This window comes from Xiphophorus hellerii, chromosome 5, assembly GCF_003331165.1.
Source record: "Xiphophorus hellerii strain 12219 chromosome 5, Xiphophorus_hellerii-4.1, whole genome shotgun sequence".
Lineage (NCBI taxonomy): Eukaryota > Metazoa > Chordata > Actinopteri > Cyprinodontiformes > Poeciliidae > Xiphophorus > Xiphophorus hellerii.
The window spans coordinates 8931653-8950447 of record NC_045676.1 but is presented as its reverse complement, the minus strand read 5'-3'; the positions used below and the strand labels follow the sequence as shown (position 1 = coordinate 8950447).

Genomic DNA, 18795 nt, shown 5'->3' with positions numbered 1-18795 from the left:
CTGAAATCAACTTTTTTTTCTCCATCAATATTAAGGAATTAATGACTTAATAAAAGCTCCCATATCTTCCTTAAGTCACTTGTTTTATCTTATTTCAAGTGTACTAACATATTTCATTACAAAATAAACTACTTGGTAAGATGTTGTGTTTTACAGTGTTGTTCAATTAGAGGAGCCGGAGCCGGAGCAGAGCGGTGTGGAGCCGTCCAGCTGCTGCATTTAAAGCTGAGCTGAAACAAAAGTCTGAGTATCAAGGACTAACAACTCAACGCCTACGAATGAGGTCTCGATGAGGTCTGAAGAGTCGGGATTTATTTTTCTCACAATAATGGCACAGAGTACATTCGAGTCACAGAGATTTACTCAAGTTGATGTTGAGTTCATGGCTCACTGCTGTTCTCAGGGCGCCTCTCAAATCAGCACCAAGAGCAGGGGTGTCCAAACTTTTTGTCACGTAGGCCAAACAACAAATTAATTAAAAAAAACAAAAAAAAAACTAAATTCACCAAAGGTGGTGAGATTTTGTTTTTGTACTTCCTCAATAAACTAAACATGAATTAAACTAATAAAATAATCAGATTTCTGTGGAGGAATAAAAACTTCACATGTTTTTTCCCCCAGTTTGCTTATTATTTTGGGCTCGATTGAAGAGAACTTCATTTTTTGGTCTACACTCAGCACTTAGCAAAACAGGATCAAGGATGTAAGTCAATGTGCAGATGTGGTCCTAGTTACCATGACAACAGAGGTAAACCACAAAGCTTGAAAAGATGATCATTTTATGTTGCAGCTAATACTTTTGCAACTATATTTCAATTTAAAAGTCATAGTTTTTGCCCTAATTTATTCCTGAATACCAGTCGTGGGGGCCGCACAAAATCAATCCAGCGGCCGTAAATGGCCCTCAGCCCTCACTTTGAACACCCTTATTTTAGGTTAAAAAACAAAGAGGTTTGTCTTGTAACGACTGAAATCTGGCATATTAATAGCAGGTTGCGGAGATCCGTTAGTCTAAATTCATTCGGACTGTACAGCGCCACCTACTGGTGAAACGATCTCAAAGTTTCTGCAGGACAACCAAACCATGAGATGAGGATGTTACCTGGTTAATTTAAAGCAAAAGTTAACGGCTCTAACACCTTTATCTTTTTCAAAACTTTCCTTGTCTTTAATTTGTGAAATTCCTCTTGCATTTGTAATATTTTCTGCTTTATTCTCCTCACCACGTTGTCACTATTCTCTTTTTCTGCCGTTGATCATGTCAAAATTAACTTTTTGTTACTGATGTGTGTCTTGTCATGCTCGTTTTTGAATCATTAATAAAGATTTGCAGGACAAACTGCAAATGTGGCCCAGTCGAACTGCCAGAGGCTACCTAGCTGCGCCAGCTAGCTAACTGTTGGTCATGTGATCAAATGAGCGCAATCTGATTGGCTGAAAGAGCTCGACTCGCTCTAGTGCCCATTGTTTTGTTTGGGTCACATTTTTAGTTGAATTACAAGTAAAAAATAAAACTAAATCGTAATTAGGATAAAAATTCAGTGTTATGAATTTAATTTATATAAAAAGGCCGGAATCTAATGAGACTATAAGTCAGAATTTCTATCCAAATTGGGCCGAAAAAAAAAGAAACGTTAGAGGAAAAGTCCAACTGGTGATTTTTCTGACTTCCTGTAGAACAGCAGTAACATAAGACCATGTTTGATTTGAGTTTAATAATAAAACAAAGTGAAGCCGAGCACAAACACTGAGGTGTACCAGCGGTTTATCAGCGGAAAACCATTTAGCGAAGCATTTCTTTCCAGGTTTCAGATGTTCTGTGCAGTTCTGCGCATTTTTCCAGCATCTTTTTCCAGCTTCAAGCCGAACTTTGACACCAAACTGCACGTTCCTTCATTAATGTTGAGATGAAGCAGGTAAATAAAACACTATATAATTTTCACAGTAACATGTCAGTTCAGATTCCAGGTTTTCCTATTGCGTGTCCCAGAAAGTTCCCTGTTGGAGAGGATGAGTCCGGCACCAGAAATGAAAATGTTTTTCCATTCAGTTCTGGTTTTACACACTTACTAAGTTGAACATGTAAAAAAAAAGAAAAAGAAAAAAAGAAGCACTTTGTACCTGTATGCGTATGTTCTCGTTAAGTTGAGCGGATAATTTGGTGGGAGGAAATGACAATATGATCGAGCCAAACCAGCGGAGGACAGAGTAAGGCAGAAGTGTCCGTTTTCTCAAAGAGGGCGTTGGATTTTTCCTGCAGCGTTAGATTAAAACAACAACAAACAAAAACAGAACCGCTCCGGTGGCCACTGTGGGAGCAGAGGCAGCAGGATAAAAAGCGTCGTTTACTCGGCGTTGGAGGTCTGCGTGTCGTTGAAGTCGTTGGATCGGCTGTCGGCGTCGTCGTCCGACATGTCGCCGGAGGCGCCGTCCAGGTTGAGGTTGCGTCGGCCGGAGCGGTTGGAGGAGAAGCTGCTGACTGGGCCGCCTCGCCTGCTCAGAAACAAACACACAGCGCAAATTGAACTCGTGTTTCTCCAAACATCCAGAATTGATTCTGAAATAATAAAAACTGCAGTAGCAAGCAGTTATGAAAGAGGTCCAAGCCCTTCATTTTAGCTTTAACACATCAGCAACTGATATTATAGATAGTTATTTAAGGAATCATCCTGAATCTATTTTCAAGTTTTCGAGCTGATCTACTGTGTCTTTTTTTTTTTTTTTTTTTAATTATAAAAAAAAAAAAATCAACACTAGCGCCCTCTAGTGTTGGATGGTTGCCAAACTAGACCAAGTTCTTAAATTGGGAAATTCTCTGAAACATTTATTAAAATGTAAATTTCTAAAATGTAAAATGAAGTCTGGTTTACTATTAACTTAATCTCTAATTCCTAGATAATTCGTGGCTAAACTCCAGGCTTTTTTGTTCCTCGTTGTCATCGAGAAACTTTAAGGTTTCTTCTTTGACAGAGAAATCTGGATGTCTGGTCTCTGTGCCCGCCCACATGGCAAATGCACCAATCAGCAGCCGACTTCAACCAGTCTTGTCTGGTCGGCTGATTAGAACCACCGCTTTCCGTGTAACAATTAGTGGTGCTGAGTAGAAACGGATAAATGGTCGTCAGTCTCAGAGGTTTTAAGCGGCGTCGTACCTCAAACGGTTCTTTAAGGAGTTGACCTCTCTGGTGAGGCCCTCGCTGGCCTCGGTGGCGTCGTCCAGCTCCCTCTGCAGTTTCCTGCGGGACGCGTTGGCTCTGGTCGCCTCCTCTTCGGCCTCCTCCAGCTGACGCTTCAGCTGCTTCATGCGGGAGTTGGCCTTCTCCATCTGAGCAGGCGATGGCGACGTGAGGAGAGCGAACTCACAGACCAACTTTACTTCACTTCTTCTTACCTGTTCCTTGAACTGGTCGGCATGGCGACGCTCATCCTCCACCTGCATCATCACCTCCTTCAGCTTCTTCTCAGTACGTCTGACGATCTTATTGGCCGCTGCTCTCTCCCTGGATGTTTGAGACAGGCAGCAGTGAGACAGACGACCTTGGCGGCTTCGAGCTGTGACCTCTAGGGGCGCGACCTTACTTGGCTTCCTGCTCCAGCTGCTCCTCCAGCTGCAGGATCTTGGCCTCCAGCGCAGTGATGGACGCCTTAAACTTCGACTTCACAGCTCCTTCTAGTTCTGCTAGTTTACCTTTAAGCTCCTGCATTTAGTAACAGACATTTGCCTTTAGGAAGGAAGGATTTTGTGAACATTTTTCAGTGCAGATGATGAAAAAGGAACAAAATAAATACCAGAACTTTAGATGAGCAGCATGGAAATAATCAATGTGGAGGACAAAAAACTAATTATTTGTCTTTGTCAAAGCTGCAGAATTTAACGGGACCACTTTAAGGGGTAATGCATTTTCCAGGCACATGGTATAATTTTATAACACAACAAAGTAACTATGTTACCTTCAGTTTGTATAAAACGACTCTATATATATCAAACAAGACGTAACAGGAATTTGACTTTGCAATTTAACGCTTTAAAATTAGACCTCTGTCTCTTTAAGAACCTCTTGCTCTTTCTGACACTCTGCCTTCATCACAACAATCCTCCTCCATGATGCCGTTTCTAAGGAGCGTTGCTCTGAGAAGTGGCTCTGCCGACCCGCAGTTCCACCAGGTGTTTGCTAATTGCTGCTGCCACTAGTCTGGAGGAACTGAGTGGGAGAGGAGCTGCAGCTAAGAGGCGGTGCTAGGTCCACTCAGGCGTTTTGCACAGCTGAATGGTTGCCATGGAGACCAAAAGATTTCTCAAACATGCATGAAAAAAAATCAAAGCAACACTCCAGGTTTGTTTTTGATGAGGGAATAACATTATAACATGATGTAAAGCTCAAAAAGTCGAGTAATTCTACATAGTACTGCCCCTTTAAGAGACTTTATTCATGTATGTAAATTTATGGTTTCAATTGTATCTAGTTTAACTGTTTCTTTCATCTTCTGGTGACGTCTTTCCTCTTATCAATATTTCTGCTGCACCTGTCTGCATCTCACTGTCTTGATGTCTTGTTGTGTTAAGTTTTGGTAAAAATTTGATACATTTATAATTTCATTGGGTGTATTTGCAGATTTTTATCATGTCTGAATAGTTTTAAACACAGATTAATAAAAGCTGGACCTTGTTCTGTCGCTCCATCTGCTGCCGAGCGTTCTCGCTCTTCTGCGCAGCGCTGCGCTCTGCAGTCAGCTCAGCGTTCAGCGTGTCCACCTGCAGGCCGGAAACCAGGGCAGAGCAGGAGACGCTTCACCTTTCAGGATTTCTCAGCAGTGCTTTGTGTTCGGTCGCCTCAAATTTCACAAATAAACGTTCACGACTGAAACATCTGATATGTAGCAGTGAATGCAATGCTTCACCTGCGTGCTGCTCTTTCTGAAGCGGTCGTTGAGGAGCTCCATGTTGCCCTGCTCCTCCTCTATCTCCTCCTCCAGCTGGGAGATGCGAGCCTCCAGCCGCCTCTTCTCCTCCAGCAGCGACGACCTGACACACACACACACGCGCGCGCACACACACACACACCGACACAGTTCGTCTGATTACACCGACAACCGATGACGATCAGTGAAGGACTGCAACACGTTAGAAGTAACTCAGTACTTCAAAATCATGATTATTTTAAATCATGATTGATATATAAAGTAGTTTTAGAAAAACTCAGAGTAACAAAGTTACTTTTTTCAAGTAATGAGTAATGTAAAGGATTACAATTCCAGATAAAGTAATTAGATTACAGTTACTATTACAGATTTGTAAGTCATTTGTTTGTGAATGTCTCATGACAATCACATGATATTCTAAACTTGTCTTAAACTGTGGTCCGTACAAAATAATTGTATTTTATATGATGGAATAAGAAAAAATACAGTTTCTTTGATTACATTTTATATCATGGAAAATGCAGAAAAAAATAGAGCAAGGCTGATATTAATTTGCTTTAAAGCATATTCAGGTTGTTCATTGTCTTTTTAGCTTTAGTAGTTTAGCATCTACCGTATTTTTCGGACTATAAGCCGCCACTTTTTTCCCATGCGGCTCACAGCCCGGTGCGGCTCTTCTGTGGATTTTTCTTCAACCACCACGGGGAGGTTTGAATTAGCAGGAAGTGAACCATTAGACGTCAAAATTGGAAATCAAAGAAGAAATGCTTATTTTCATTTAGAACAAGGACATGCTAGCAGCAGACACGGCGGAGAAATTTCTTCAAACTCATCATGGAAACCACAAGAAGAAGTTCACATGATGCAGCTTTTAAGTCGAGGGCTATCGATCTGGCACTACAGATCGATAGCTGCTGCTCGGCGTGAACAAATCCATGGTTCAGCGTTGGAGACGCAGAGCTGCGACCTTAATAGCAGATTTATTATTAATAAATTATCGCTCTCGATTGAAAAACCGAGAGCGGCGGAGATATCAGCGGCTTATATATGTATGTTTCCAGTTTTTAAGAACCACTTTGTAGATGCAGCTTATAGTGAGGTGCGCTTTATAGTCCAGAAAATATGGTAATTACCTTTGAATATAAATATCTAGTAAAGTAACTGGATTACAGTAACTAGTAACTGATTACTACTTCTAAGTAACTTGCCCAACCCTGATGATGATAATATCTGTGTCTATTCTTTCCATATGTGTGCAGATTAAACCGCAGGGCGGCTGAAGTACTGACTTCCCAGCGGCGCTGTTGGAGATCTCATCGGTGAGCTCGTCCCGCTCCTGTTCCGCGTGGCGCCGGGCTCGCTCCGATGCTGCGTAGTCCTGCACAAACACACAGAGAGGCGCTCAGGTCTCACCAAACACCAGAAACTCACAAAACAGAAGAACATCCCTAACCTCGTGGAGCTGCAAGATTTCAGCTTCCAGGTTCTTGAATTTCTTCTCGTTCTCCTTCGACAGGGTGAAGATCTCGTCTCTGGCGGCTCGGGACTCCTCCAGCTCTCTCTGGTAGTCTTTCATCTGAGCCTGCAGGTCCGACAGTTTGCTTAAACCTCCATTACTTCAGCAGCAGCCTTATTTACACAAGGTTTAAATGTTCATCGCTACCACAGTAGAGTGTCAGGACTTAAAATGTACTTTAAGTCCAACAGTTTTATTGATTAATATGGACTTCAAATTCCATATCAGACGGTTGCGTTTTTTTTTTGTTGTTGTTGTTTTTTTGACCAGTTATTTATTTCTTACATTGTGTGTGAATTGTGAGACAGTTATTTTTTGTTTTTAAGCATATGCACTGACTGACGGCACTTTTTAAATTTCGTTGTTCTTGTGACAATGACAATAAAGATTTATCTTATCTATCTTAATGGGAAGCAGGTGTGTTTTTCGTACCTGCAGCTTTTTGAGCTGTTTGATTGCTTCATCCCGGCCTTTGTTGGCAGCTTCGATCTGACCCTCCAGCTCGTTCAGGTCCACCTCCAGCTTCTTCCTGGCAGCGACAGCCAGAGATCTCTGCTTCCTCTCGTCCTCCAGCTCGGCCTCCATCTCGCGCACCTGGAGGACAAAACCACACAACCCGTCTCTAAATTCAAACCCCGGTTTACTGATTATATTAAACCAAGGAAACCGCATTGCAAAAAGACAAACTCTTACCAAGAATTTATGGTCTAGTTTCTAGCACAAATATCTTAGTACACTTGAAATAAAATGAAAACAAATTTTTCAGCAAGATAAATCAGCTTATTTTAAGTCAATAGTTCCTTAATATTAATGAAAAAGTAAAAGTTGGCAGATTAAGTCACTACGGCGTTACCTAGCAACCCCAGCCCGTCACCTAGCAACCAAGCTCTAGTTCCACTGGCAGATTATTTCACTTCAAGATCATGAATGTTGTGAAAGGGCCGGTTGTGCCAGATTGTATTAATAAAACACATTAAGATATTAATAAAAAGCTAAATCTGCGTTTGTTAAGCACTTCTTAAAATTAGATCATATTGAAAATCTTTTCACAATTACGTCATTTTCTAGTAAAACGGATGACAGCTGATTTGATTTGATTCATAAAAACAATATTTAAAGACAATTGTTGTCTTGGAGGTTCATTTATGTGTTCATCTCAGAGTTGGGTAGTAACCAGTTACATTTACTCAGTTACATTTACTTTAGTAACTTAAAAAAATAGTACTTTTAGGAGTATTTTTTACAAGGCTGTACTTTTTATTTTTACTAGAGTAATTTTATTATAAAGTATTTCTACTCTTACTTAAGTAAAATTTCTGGATTGTCTACCCAATGAAAAACAAACATGTTTTAACCAAAAATTCACCAGACACAGACCTGCAGTTTTTATTATCTTCATATGTTTTATATTGAAATTATCTGGAGAAAAAATATTTTGCCTGATTTTGTTATTTGTTGTTCCTTATATAAATTATTATCATTTCTGTCCTTGAAAAACCAAAAATTTCCACTTAACTTTATATTTTGGTCCATCTGATGATGTAATTTGTAAATATTTCATGGTTGATCAGTTACTCAGTACTCGAGTCGACTTTTTACCAAATACTTCTTAATTCTTAGAGTAATTTCTTCCATCACTACTTTTTACTTTAACTGGAGTAAAAATATGTGGAAGTAGTGCTGCTCTTACTTGAGTACAATGTTTGGGTGCTTGCCCACCTTTGTCTCCTCTAAAGTCTTGAGGGCCACATAAAGACCTACGGCGGGCCAGTTTTGGCCCCTGTGCCTTGAGTTTGACACATGTAACTTATAACAAGACATTTTTTTCCATGTTATAGGTGAAATAATCAATATTAACAAATATTAAGGACTTATTGGCTTAAAAAAGCTCATATTTCTTTCTGAGAAGTTACTTGTTTTATCTTATTTCAAGCGTACTAAGATATTTGGACCAGAATCCAGACCAGAAACACTTGGTAAGGTTTTGTTTTTCTGTGTTTCCGACCTGTTTGACCAGCACTCTCTTCATCTCCTCTCCCTGCTCGTCCTTCGCCTGCAGGTCTCGGTCGAACTGGGCCTTCATGGCCTGCATGTTGACCTCCAGTCGCAGCTTGGCGTCCTCCGTGGCCTGCAGCTCGTCCTCCAGCTCCTCCAGCTGCGTCCTCATCTCCGCTACTTGCTGCTCCAGGGTTCGCTTGGACTTCTCCAGTTCATGCACCTGAGTGCAGTGACAAGAAAATCAGCATAAAGAAATAATAAAAAAAAAACTCATTGAGATTATTTTTTTTGGATTGGAAAAACATAATTCTGTCATTAGGAAAATAACAACTTAGTAGGGCTGGAGAATAAATTGATTTTATTGATTAATATTGTTGATGTTTGCTTTCTGAAGATTTAATTTTTGGAAAATCTGGATTTTTTCCCACTAACACGCTCTTTGTGTTTTCATAGTTCAGAATGATGTCAGAACACCTAAGGCGGCCATCTTGTTTGACAAAATGGCGCGTTTAATTCCAGTCTCCAGTACATACAGAACATAGAAAACTAAATTAATGTTGTGTTAATCCATTTATAGTGTAAACAGAGGAGCTGGGAGTTTATCTTGAGGAAATAAATAAAGGTGCAGAAATTAATTAGACCGTAACATGCACAGTACGCTTCACAACAATTGCGGATGCGGCTTCGCCACTGCGAAGAATTAAACTTAACTCATCCTGAGGTTTTAACAAATGGAGCTGGAAGACGTTACCCTGCCTACACCCAGAAGGAGAGCGGCGCTCAGAAGCGTGGCAAACGTAACATCTGTCCGTTTCGGGGAGGCGAAACCATGCAAAAAAAATCCTCGTAAAAGCAAAGGCCCGAACCGCGCACAGGGTAAAAAAAAGTTCAACTGATCGGTTTGGATCAGACAGATCCAACTGACCGATGAACTAGAGCAGATTTCTCTGCAGATGCGACCAGGAGGAATTTGTCAGGCTGTGCGTTCAGACCGCAGCGGGTGAAGTGCTGGTAATTTAAGTGGAGTCATTTTATTGAATTTATTATAATTTATTGGGGCCTCAGTCAGTGGTTGTTTGTCACGGAGAAAAAGTTAACGTAGATGCGTTCATCTGCTTTATGTGTGATGAGATCTGGATTCATGGTTCAACTAGGTGAATATTAACTAAACCGCACAAAAATGCAGCTTAATAGCCGATGTTAATATGGCTGTAATTTGACAGGTAAAAATAGTACAAGACCGATTCTTTTTAATGCTGTCGGTCAAAATGACGGAGAACAAAAAGGTTTAGAGCGACCTCTGAGGCTAACATTGTTTTTATTTTTATTAATTCCAAGAATAAAGTCATAATATTACAACTGTACAGTCATGCAACAATAAAGTCGAAATAAAAAAATATAAAATAAAGTTTTAATATTAGGAGAATGAAATAATTTTCTAAAATGAAAATTAAAAGATTTAAATGAAATGTTGAGCATCTTGTGAAGTTATACTTTGGTTTTGGTTTTTTACAGATAAAGAAATTAATTTTTTTACACATTAGTATCAAAGCAGGACTTTGAAACGAGACGGACTGAGCTGATAACTCTGTAGAAGCTTTTTTCTCATTAAAACAACTTTTTATTGTACCTTTAAGACATTCTTCTGCTAATATTATGACTAAATTTAGTAATTAAGATTTGAGACAGTTTTTTTAATTTTTCTATTTCTAATACTCTGTTGTACAACTCACAGAAGGAAATAAAATTGAAAATATTTTCTGTAAAGCTGTCAAAATTAACATGTTTATTCTACATTATTTCACATTATTTTAACACCATTCATTTTTTTAAAAGTGCCATCAACTCACAAGCTTCAGTACTTTTAGGACATCATTGTGCTGACATTTGAATAATGTCCTTTCCTGTTTCAGTTGTTTCTCTACGGGACACTTTTCCTTTTTCTTACAAAAGTAATCACTGAAAACAGCAGCAACCCTGGGATTAATCAGATTAGAAATGTTAATTGTCGACAGCACAAATTTTCTGTCAATTGTAATTTCCTTTTTAGAAAAAAAGACCTGGTATGAGAAACAATCTGAGATGTTATTTCTAAGCTCTACCGCCCAGCCTTTAGATTAAATATAAAGTTTATTTTAAAGATTTTATTTTACGTAACCTCTGACCTGCACCCTGACGGTAAATAAAGCGATCTAACATGTAATCAGGTGAAAGCTGCTCACATTTTTTCCCACGTCGTCCTTGGAGCTCATCAGATCCTCCATCTCAGTGCGGAGCTGCTTGTTGAACCGCTCCATCTCCTCCTTGGCCTCCAGCGCCTCCTCCAGAGCTTTGGCCAGAGACAGAGCCTTGGTCTCCTTCTCCCGGGCCTCCGCCTCGGCCCGGTCACGCTCCTCAGCGTACCGAGCCGAGATCGTCTTCTCCTCAGCCAGCATCTAACAGCGACGTCACAAAATAAACCTTTAAACTCAGACCCAAGATATGAATAACGTCCATCTCTTGGCTTCGGGTCTACCTGGTCAAACTTCTTCTGCTTCTTCTCCAGGTTGGAGACAATCTGCCTCTGGTGGTCCAGGTCCACCATCTGGTCGTCCAGCTCCTGCTGCAGCCGGTTCTTGGTCTTCTCCATCTTGTCCAGCGCCATGGTTTTCTCCTCCAGCCGCTGGTTGGTGAGCTCCACGTCCTTCTGGAGTTTCCTCTTCGCCTCCTCCAGACCCTCGATCACGCCCACATCCTCGTCCAGCTTCTTCTTCGTCTCAAACAGCTGCAGAGAAAACATTTAACATGAATAAACACACAACTAAAGATGTCCTGATACTAAGATTAAGATTGAGGTCCTGCTTCTAAATGATCAGGACTAAAAATAAGAAAAACTGAAACCGAGAAAACATTTTCATTAATTGAAATAAATGAAAACGGTAATTAATGGGGAAAAACTACAACTAACTGTGACTATATTGTACATTTATACAGCTAACTAAAACATCCTCATATTTTAGATATCCTTCTTTATCATGTTTATGAATCTGTTTATCAGCCTTTCGAACTGATTTACTTTTATCCACAGATGCTGATTACATCAGCTGTCAGAAAATTACAGCTCACTGTAATCCTCCTGGCGGCGCAAACTGGCGAAAGGCTGGTAGAAAACAGCAGTCGGTTGGTTTTTCCAACAATAATAAATATTTTGAAAATGTCATCTTCTATTGAGTTTTCACGATTTATGAATTCTGCAACTTAAAATGAACCAAAGTATGAAAAATTAAAAACTACTTCTATAACTAATAAAAAGTAAGAAAAAATAAGCAAACTGGTTTCCCAAAAGTAAATGTGGTGTTCACTATTCTGCTTGCATAGTGTAGAAAATAAAAACAAAACAAACAAAAACTAAGTAAGAGACAAGCAGAGCAGATGATGACTTTTTAACAGTTTTCTGGTAAATTGCTCTGAATTTTTTCCCTTTTCTTCAGGTTTTCTCGTTTGTGACTTGAAGTTTGAGGACCGAAAACAGTCGTGTTTCTTTGAGACGCCTTCACCAAGTGTTGCTTTACAGCCGACAGCTCCAGTTCTATTTGACTAATGATTGCCGACACTCATCCAAATCTGACTCACATTTTCTCTGCAATCTGTGTCTGAATTGCTGCAGGTGTCTCACATCAGCGACAGATGTTCCCAGCTCCAGCCTGCCTCTGAGTTTGGACACCTGAGAGGAGCAGCTGTGGCTTCGTCCTACCTGAGCCTGAACCGTCTGCAGCTGCTTCTCCAGGCCGCGGCGCGCTTCCTCCTCCTCCTCCTGCTGCTCCAGCAAGTTGCTCTTTTCTGCCTCCAGCTGGCGGATTTGGCCGCTCAGATTCAGTTTCTGACGAGTTTCCTCCTGGAGCAACTCCTGAAAGAGACAACGTCTTTATTTCTATTCTTAAGGTTTGAAAATAAAATAAAAACCAACATAAGACTCATGCAAAAAGTCTTACAGGATGTAGATATTTGTATAAATTGATGCAATAAAAAAAAACAAAAAAGCACATAGTTTACAATCTGTGTTTTAGCATATTCAAAGCCTGCATGTTGTAATAAATTTATCCATATTTAGAAAAATTTTTTTTTTTTTTTTTAGCATCTTAGCCTGAGTGGCGGGAAATTCTGCAACCTGTGGGTCCGGAGACGCAACTTGCAACTATTATTTTAGTAATCCTGTAATCTACTGATTATTCTGATGATTAATCAAGAAATTAAATAAAAGATTTGACAAAATAAAATATTGGTAAATACTACCATAAGAGCAGCATTATCGGATATCAATATCAATTACTTTTTTGTAGCTTAGAACATTTACCTGTAGCAACAAAAGCTCACTTCTTAAATCAACCTGGACAAAAATCACACAGACATCTGAAACTATTTAAAATTGTATATAAGAAGTAAACTAGCAGGCTGAAAAAGACACAATAAGAAAATAAAAATGTGTATTCACTGCAAAAAACAACATTTTTGTTAGTTTTGGTTTTGTTTCTAGTGCAAATGTATTAATATACCAGAAATGAGACAACACTAACTTACAAGTAGTGCTTGTTAAGAGCTTGTTTTAAATCAATTATTTCTTAACACTATAAAAAAAAATAGTAAATGTTACCATTGGCAGATTATTTTCCCATAATGAAATAATCTGCCAGTGGAATTAGTACTTTATCATCAATATAAAGAAATTATTGGTCTTCAATAAGCTCCTATATCTTGCTAAAAAGTTACTTGTAAGTTAGTTTTGTCTTATTTCAAGTGAACTAAGATATTTACACTACAAACTAGACAAAAAATACTTGGTAACATTTTGTGTTTTTGCAGTGTATGCTCCAATTCTTAGTTTAAATATTCATCTTCAGTCAATTTCATAGATGAATTCTCACTTTTCACAGCCATTTGTAGCTTTTTGAATTTCAAACAAAATTATGCTGGAGTCATTTTGTCCAAACTGATCGAACCTCAGAGTCCTGCAGTTTGCTGTTCAGGTTGTCCACTTCCTTCGCCAGCTTGACGCCCTTCTTCTCGGCCTCCTCCAGTAAGGCGGACACGTTGTCCAGCTCCGTCTGTCAGACAAGCAGACGTGACGTAAGCCGGGCTTCAGCGTGGGAGCCAGAGAGCGGCAGCAGCGTGTTTCTACCTGCAGCCTGAGGGAGCGCTCGCTCAGCTCTCCTTTGGCCCGCTCCATCTCGGTGGCTCGAGCCATGAACTCCTGCAGCTGACCCTCCACCTTCTTCCTCTTGTACTCCGACTCCGTCTTAGTCTGCTGCAGGCTCTTCACTTCGCAGGCCAGCTCTTTGTTGTCGCTCTCCAAGCCCTGCTTGTTCTTCTCCAGGTTGGCCTTGAACTGCGCAGAATAAAATCGGTCAGACGCCGCCGTGTCCCCCATCAGCAGAGATGGGTAGTTACTGGTTACATTTACTCAATTACATTTACTTGAACTTTGAACTGCCTTGTTGCTGATAAAAGTGCTATATAAATAAAACTTTTTCTTTTTTGTCTTATACATAAGTAACTTTTTTGAAAAATGTACTTTTACTTATTTTTACTATGCTGTACTTTTTACTTTTACTTGAGTAATTGTATTATGAAGTATTTCTACTCTTACTTGAGTAAAATTTCTGTATTTTCTACCCACTGAATGAAAAACATGACATATTTTAACCATAAATTCACCGGACACAGAGACACACCTGCAGTTTTTTTATTAAAAGAAACTGATTTGGAAAAATTTACTTCAGCCAGATTTAGTTATTTTTTGTTGAAAAATAAATTACTGTCATTTTTGTCCTTAAAATACCAAAATTTCCTCTTAACTTTATATTTTGATCCATCTGATGTAATTTTTCAATATTAAATGACTGATTATTTGATCAATACTTGAGTAAACATTTTACCAAATACTTTTCTACTCCTGAGTAATTTCTTGGCTGCTTACTTGAGTAAACATATGTTGCAGTAGAACTGCTATAACTGGAGTATAATTTCTGGGTATTTCGTCCCGCTCCGCTCGGTGCCGCCTGCAGCAGCAGACTCACCCTGCGGGCCTGTTCCAGCTGATCAGACAGTTCCTCCAGAACCTGGCCGTGCCTCTGTCTCATGTCCTGGATCTGAGCCTCGTGGTTTTTGGATTCTTCTTCTATGGCTTTCTTCAGCTCTGCCACTTCCTGCTCTCGCTTTGACCTGGATATCAAACCCAATTATGAAGCACATCTTCAGAAAACGGAGTGAGTTTTGTGCAATTCTACGTAAGATGGAGGGTTGGGAATAAATGTTAGCTTCAAATGAGGCAACAAAACATCTGCAGTTATTTTCTCATATGTATTCCTGTTGAAGTTAGGAGTGTCCAAAGTTTAGCCAAAATTAAAATTCAATTTATTTAGTCTAAAGGGAATTTAAATTAAAAAATAAACTAAATAAAAAATAATTAAGTTAGTAAACTTTATTATTTTGAAAAATAATTAAATAAATGAGAAATGTACGTACTTAATTATAGATAAAAAATTTAATTAATTAAATAAATGATTAAATTTAACTTTACTGCATCTTAATCTGTTTTTAATTAATCTACTAAATTTGGCTAAAGTAAGCGTTTTCATAGATTGAGTGACCTAAACTCCTCATTTTATTGCTCAGAAATTACAAAAATTTCCTGCAAAATTTCGTTTAACATTTCAAACCTGCAAAAGTTTTTTTCATCTATAACAAATCTCACTACTTTACGTGTTAAACCAAAATGTTGCATGCTTAATTTATTGCTGAGTAGGTAGAAAAAGATTTATTTCGGCTCTGACGTCCTTCTGACTTGTGGGTTCTGGCCCAGAGGTTTGTCCTGCTCATGCACCTGAGCTCCTGCTGGGCGGCGGTGGTGTCCAGCGTGTCCTCCAGCTCCGTCTTCAGAGCCTCCAGCTCCTCGCTCAAATCCCGCTTTAGTTTCTCCGCTTTGCTCCGACAGATCCTCTCCGACTCCAGATCCTCCTGGAGCTCGGCCAGCTGCGCCTGCAGCTCACGGACCTGCTTCAAGGCGTTGTTCTTCTGAGCCGCTTCCTCGTCACTCCTGGTTGGAGAAACGCAGGCACACAAGCTTTTAATGCAGGATTTCACTGATACGTGTTCAATATATGTTAGAATGTAGAGATGGCTGTGAACAGAGGTTCGGCTTTACTGGTGAGAAACTAAAAAATCTGATTATTTTCAAGCAGTGGCACCAGGCCTCTAACATCCTCTGAAATACTTAGAGACGCTGCTGAAGGAAGAAGATTCAAAACGCAAAGCGAGGAGAGGATTTATCATAGAGATGGGTAGTAACTAGTTACATTTACTTGAGAAACTTTTTTGAAAAATTTACTTGTATTTTTACTTTAGTAATATTATTATCAAGCATTTCTACTCTCTGGATTTTCTACCCACCGAATTCACCAGACACACTCCTGTAGTTTTTGTTAAAGTTTCATAAGTTTTTTTTTATTGAAAGAAGCTAATTTTAAAAATTCTTTTGACTGATTTTATGTTTTTTTGTTGCTTATACAAATAATTGTCATTTTAGTCCTTAAAATACCAAAATTTCCATTTAACTTTATATTTTGGTTCGTCTGATGATGTAATTCTAAATATTAAATGACTGATAATTCGATCAGTCAGTCAGTACTTGAGTTAACTTTTCACCAAATACTTTTTTATTCTTAATTTAATATAATTTTTGGATACTCTACCCATCTCTGCTTATTATAGAAAAAGATATAAGAAGATAATTAATATTTTTGAAAGAAATCCATAATGCATTCCTATGTTGAGGAAAGGGCAAATATATGGAAGAGATGAGAACTCTAGATTTAATTTCTATTCTTGATCCAATCAGACTAAACCTGAATTATTTTACAAAGATTGGACAAAAATGTCAGCATCTAATGTGAGCAGCTGGTAAAGACTTGCAGCTCCAGTTGAAGAGAAAAGTGGTTGTAAGTAGAATTGACCCAGAGAGACTGAATTTAAATGTCTGCCTAAGATTTTTTGATTTTTAAGGAACTTTGCAAACATCTATGTAGTTAGAGCAAAATTATTTATAACCCTGTTGGATTTAGGTTTTAAAATATTTGTGTTCAAGAGAAGAAGAGAATAAAGGAGAAGAAAAGAAACAGAATGAAAACAGTAGAAAGAGAAAAGAAAAAAATACAAGAAAAAATTAAAGAGAAAAGAAAAATAAAGAAAAACAGAGAAGTTTTCCCTCCTTTTTTTCTTCTTTTCCAATTAGGACTCCAACAGAAGAAATAAAGGATAAAAAGCATGAAAAAAATTTATTTTCTGATAATAAAAAAAATCTGTAAAACAAACAAATGATTCAAGAAGCAGGAATGGGCTGATCCAGTTCTGTCCCAAATTTTCCATACAAATTCTTCATCAAAATGTAATTCCATACGTCTTGATCTGGCTTGTTGAAATTATAATTCTCCGTCTTCTCCGTCTACTAAACCATTATTATAATTCATGACCAGATTTCTGCATGTCTCCACAGCCATTTTGATGATTTAGGAGCTTAGAGATAATCTTTCGATAGCAGATTCAAGATGGCATTTCAAAAACACGTCCAGTCAGAAGAAACATGTTGGTAAAATTAGACAATTACTACAAACTTAAATCTGCCAAAAGTATCGTTTTCCTGCCACCAGTGATGGCATAGTTACTTTGAAAAAGTAACTTTAATCGAATTACTGATTACTCCTTGAAAAAGTAACTTAGTTAGATTACTGACTACTTGATTTGGAAAGTAACTAAGTTACATTAAAAGTAACTTTTTTAGTTACTTTCAGCAGCTGCTAACAACAACGCTCTGCCTCCTGTGAAAATTACATTGAGCTTTGCCAAAACTTAATTATAAGCTATTTTATAATGGTAACATCAACAATGTGTCTCCACTTATAAGGTTGAACTGAAGAGGAGATTGTTTAATAGTTACAACAGTACAAATAAAAAACGTGATTAATTTGTTTTCCACTGTTGTCTGGAAAACTCTAAGAAGGATTTTAAAGCCCCCATATTTCCCCCCAGCCTCCAGGTTCTGCGTTACGGCCCTGCGTTTGGTGTCAAAGCGCAGCGCACAGAGCTCCTCCTGCAGCTCCACAACTCAGATGGCTGCACAGATTTGTGACACTTATCTTAATATTAATAATTATAAAGGCGTTAAGTTGACATTATAATTATTGGCAACTACGGACACATTTATTCGTGGCTGTTTTCATGTTTATTGCTCTGTTCAAATTAGTGTCGATGTTTGCAGTTTTCTGGAGCGCAACGCGAAGCTCGACGTCATTCAGAGGTAATATATTAACTTGACATTAACAAAGACAAAGTGGGACGGATCATCCGGGAAATGATGGACAGGGAGAGCCTGACTAAAACTACCTTAATGACGGACCTATTTTTGATTTATTATGAGTCTCTGTTTATTTCCAAGCCCAAATGAGCAACTTCACGTTCAAAAACGAGCCCAAAAAGGCGCAACCCACCACTCATTAAATTTGCAAGCGACTTAAATAAACAAAAAAATATCCCAAAGCCGCTTATAATAATTGGACTTGGCGACAGAAACTCAAAATAGTTCCAGATTTTCCACCAACAAAATGTGCATCTCCCTCCATTGTTTACATTTATGTAGCATAGAGACGTCGGTCACTCGACAAGACGCGTAGAGGAAATACGATTAAATAACAAAAGAAAATAGTAACTCACAGTAACGCAAAGTGATTTCGATAAGTAACTGTAGTCTGACTACTGGATTTGAAATAGCAACGCGTTAGATTACTCGTTACTGAAAAAAGTGGTCCGACGTCAGTAACGCTTTACTTTGTAACGCGTTACTGACATCACTGCCTGCCACTTCATGTTTATGTGGTGTTGCTCTATAAGGTAGAGTCCAAATACTCTGAAGTTTGTTGGAATGGGGAGTAAATTAAGGAGGATAAATACTTTTTAAAATGTTGTAACTTTATCCCTCTTTTTATCCTCAAGTTGCCACATGATGGCAGTGCAGAGAACCGAACTGAGACTGTGCGGCGCTCTGAGCCTCCCTGTGAGATTCCTCACTTATAAATATCTCCTCTCTGAATGCTATAAAGATCCACTTATGTGATCACATGAATGGTTTGATTAAAGCCACTAATAACTTTCATATAAACTTGGCGCCTCACTTTCCTGGCGAAGACCGGCCCGATTGTTTGCTGAAGAGTTCAAGATGAGGCCCATGGAGCTTTAATGAAGGCTGTGACTAAACCCCAGGATTCCTGTGTGTAAAATTAGACGGTCAGACGGTCAGACCTCGTGTCTGGGTCGTCGGTCGGTTAAAATGAAAT

At 38.8% G+C, this 18795-nt stretch overlaps 1 protein-coding gene across 3 annotated transcripts in view; it reads right to left on the bottom strand.

The window, feature by feature from the left end:
• Positions 1-286: 286 nt before the first annotated feature.
• LOC116719711 (myosin-10-like) overlaps positions 287-18795 on the bottom strand; it is an 87371-nt gene continuing 68862 nt past the window's right edge. For 2 of the 3 annotated variants that reach the window (XM_032562343.1, XM_032562345.1), the window contains 17 exons: positions 15294-15506; positions 14488-14632; positions 13590-13796; positions 13411-13515; positions 12168-12320; positions 10950-11198; positions 10657-10869; positions 8442-8654; positions 6869-7030; positions 6374-6502; positions 6210-6298; positions 4900-5023; positions 4664-4753; positions 3580-3698; positions 3392-3500; positions 3153-3325; positions 2346-2493 (listed from right to left, as the gene is read on the bottom strand). In XM_032562343.1, coding sequence (XP_032418234.1) covers positions 2346-2493; positions 3153-3325; positions 3392-3500; positions 3580-3698; positions 4664-4753; positions 4900-5023; positions 6210-6298; positions 6374-6502; positions 6869-7030; positions 8442-8654; positions 10657-10869; positions 10950-11198; positions 12168-12320; positions 13411-13515; positions 13590-13796; positions 14488-14632; positions 15294-15506 — 2641 coding nt within the window. Of the gene's footprint in view, positions 2494-3152; positions 3326-3391; positions 3501-3579; positions 3699-4663; positions 4754-4899; positions 5024-6209; positions 6299-6373; positions 6503-6868; positions 7031-8441; positions 8655-10656; positions 10870-10949; positions 11199-12167; positions 12321-13410; positions 13516-13589; positions 13797-14487; positions 14633-15293; positions 15507-18795 lie in introns of all 3 variants that reach the window. The other variant, XM_032562344.1, reaches the window with a different exon arrangement.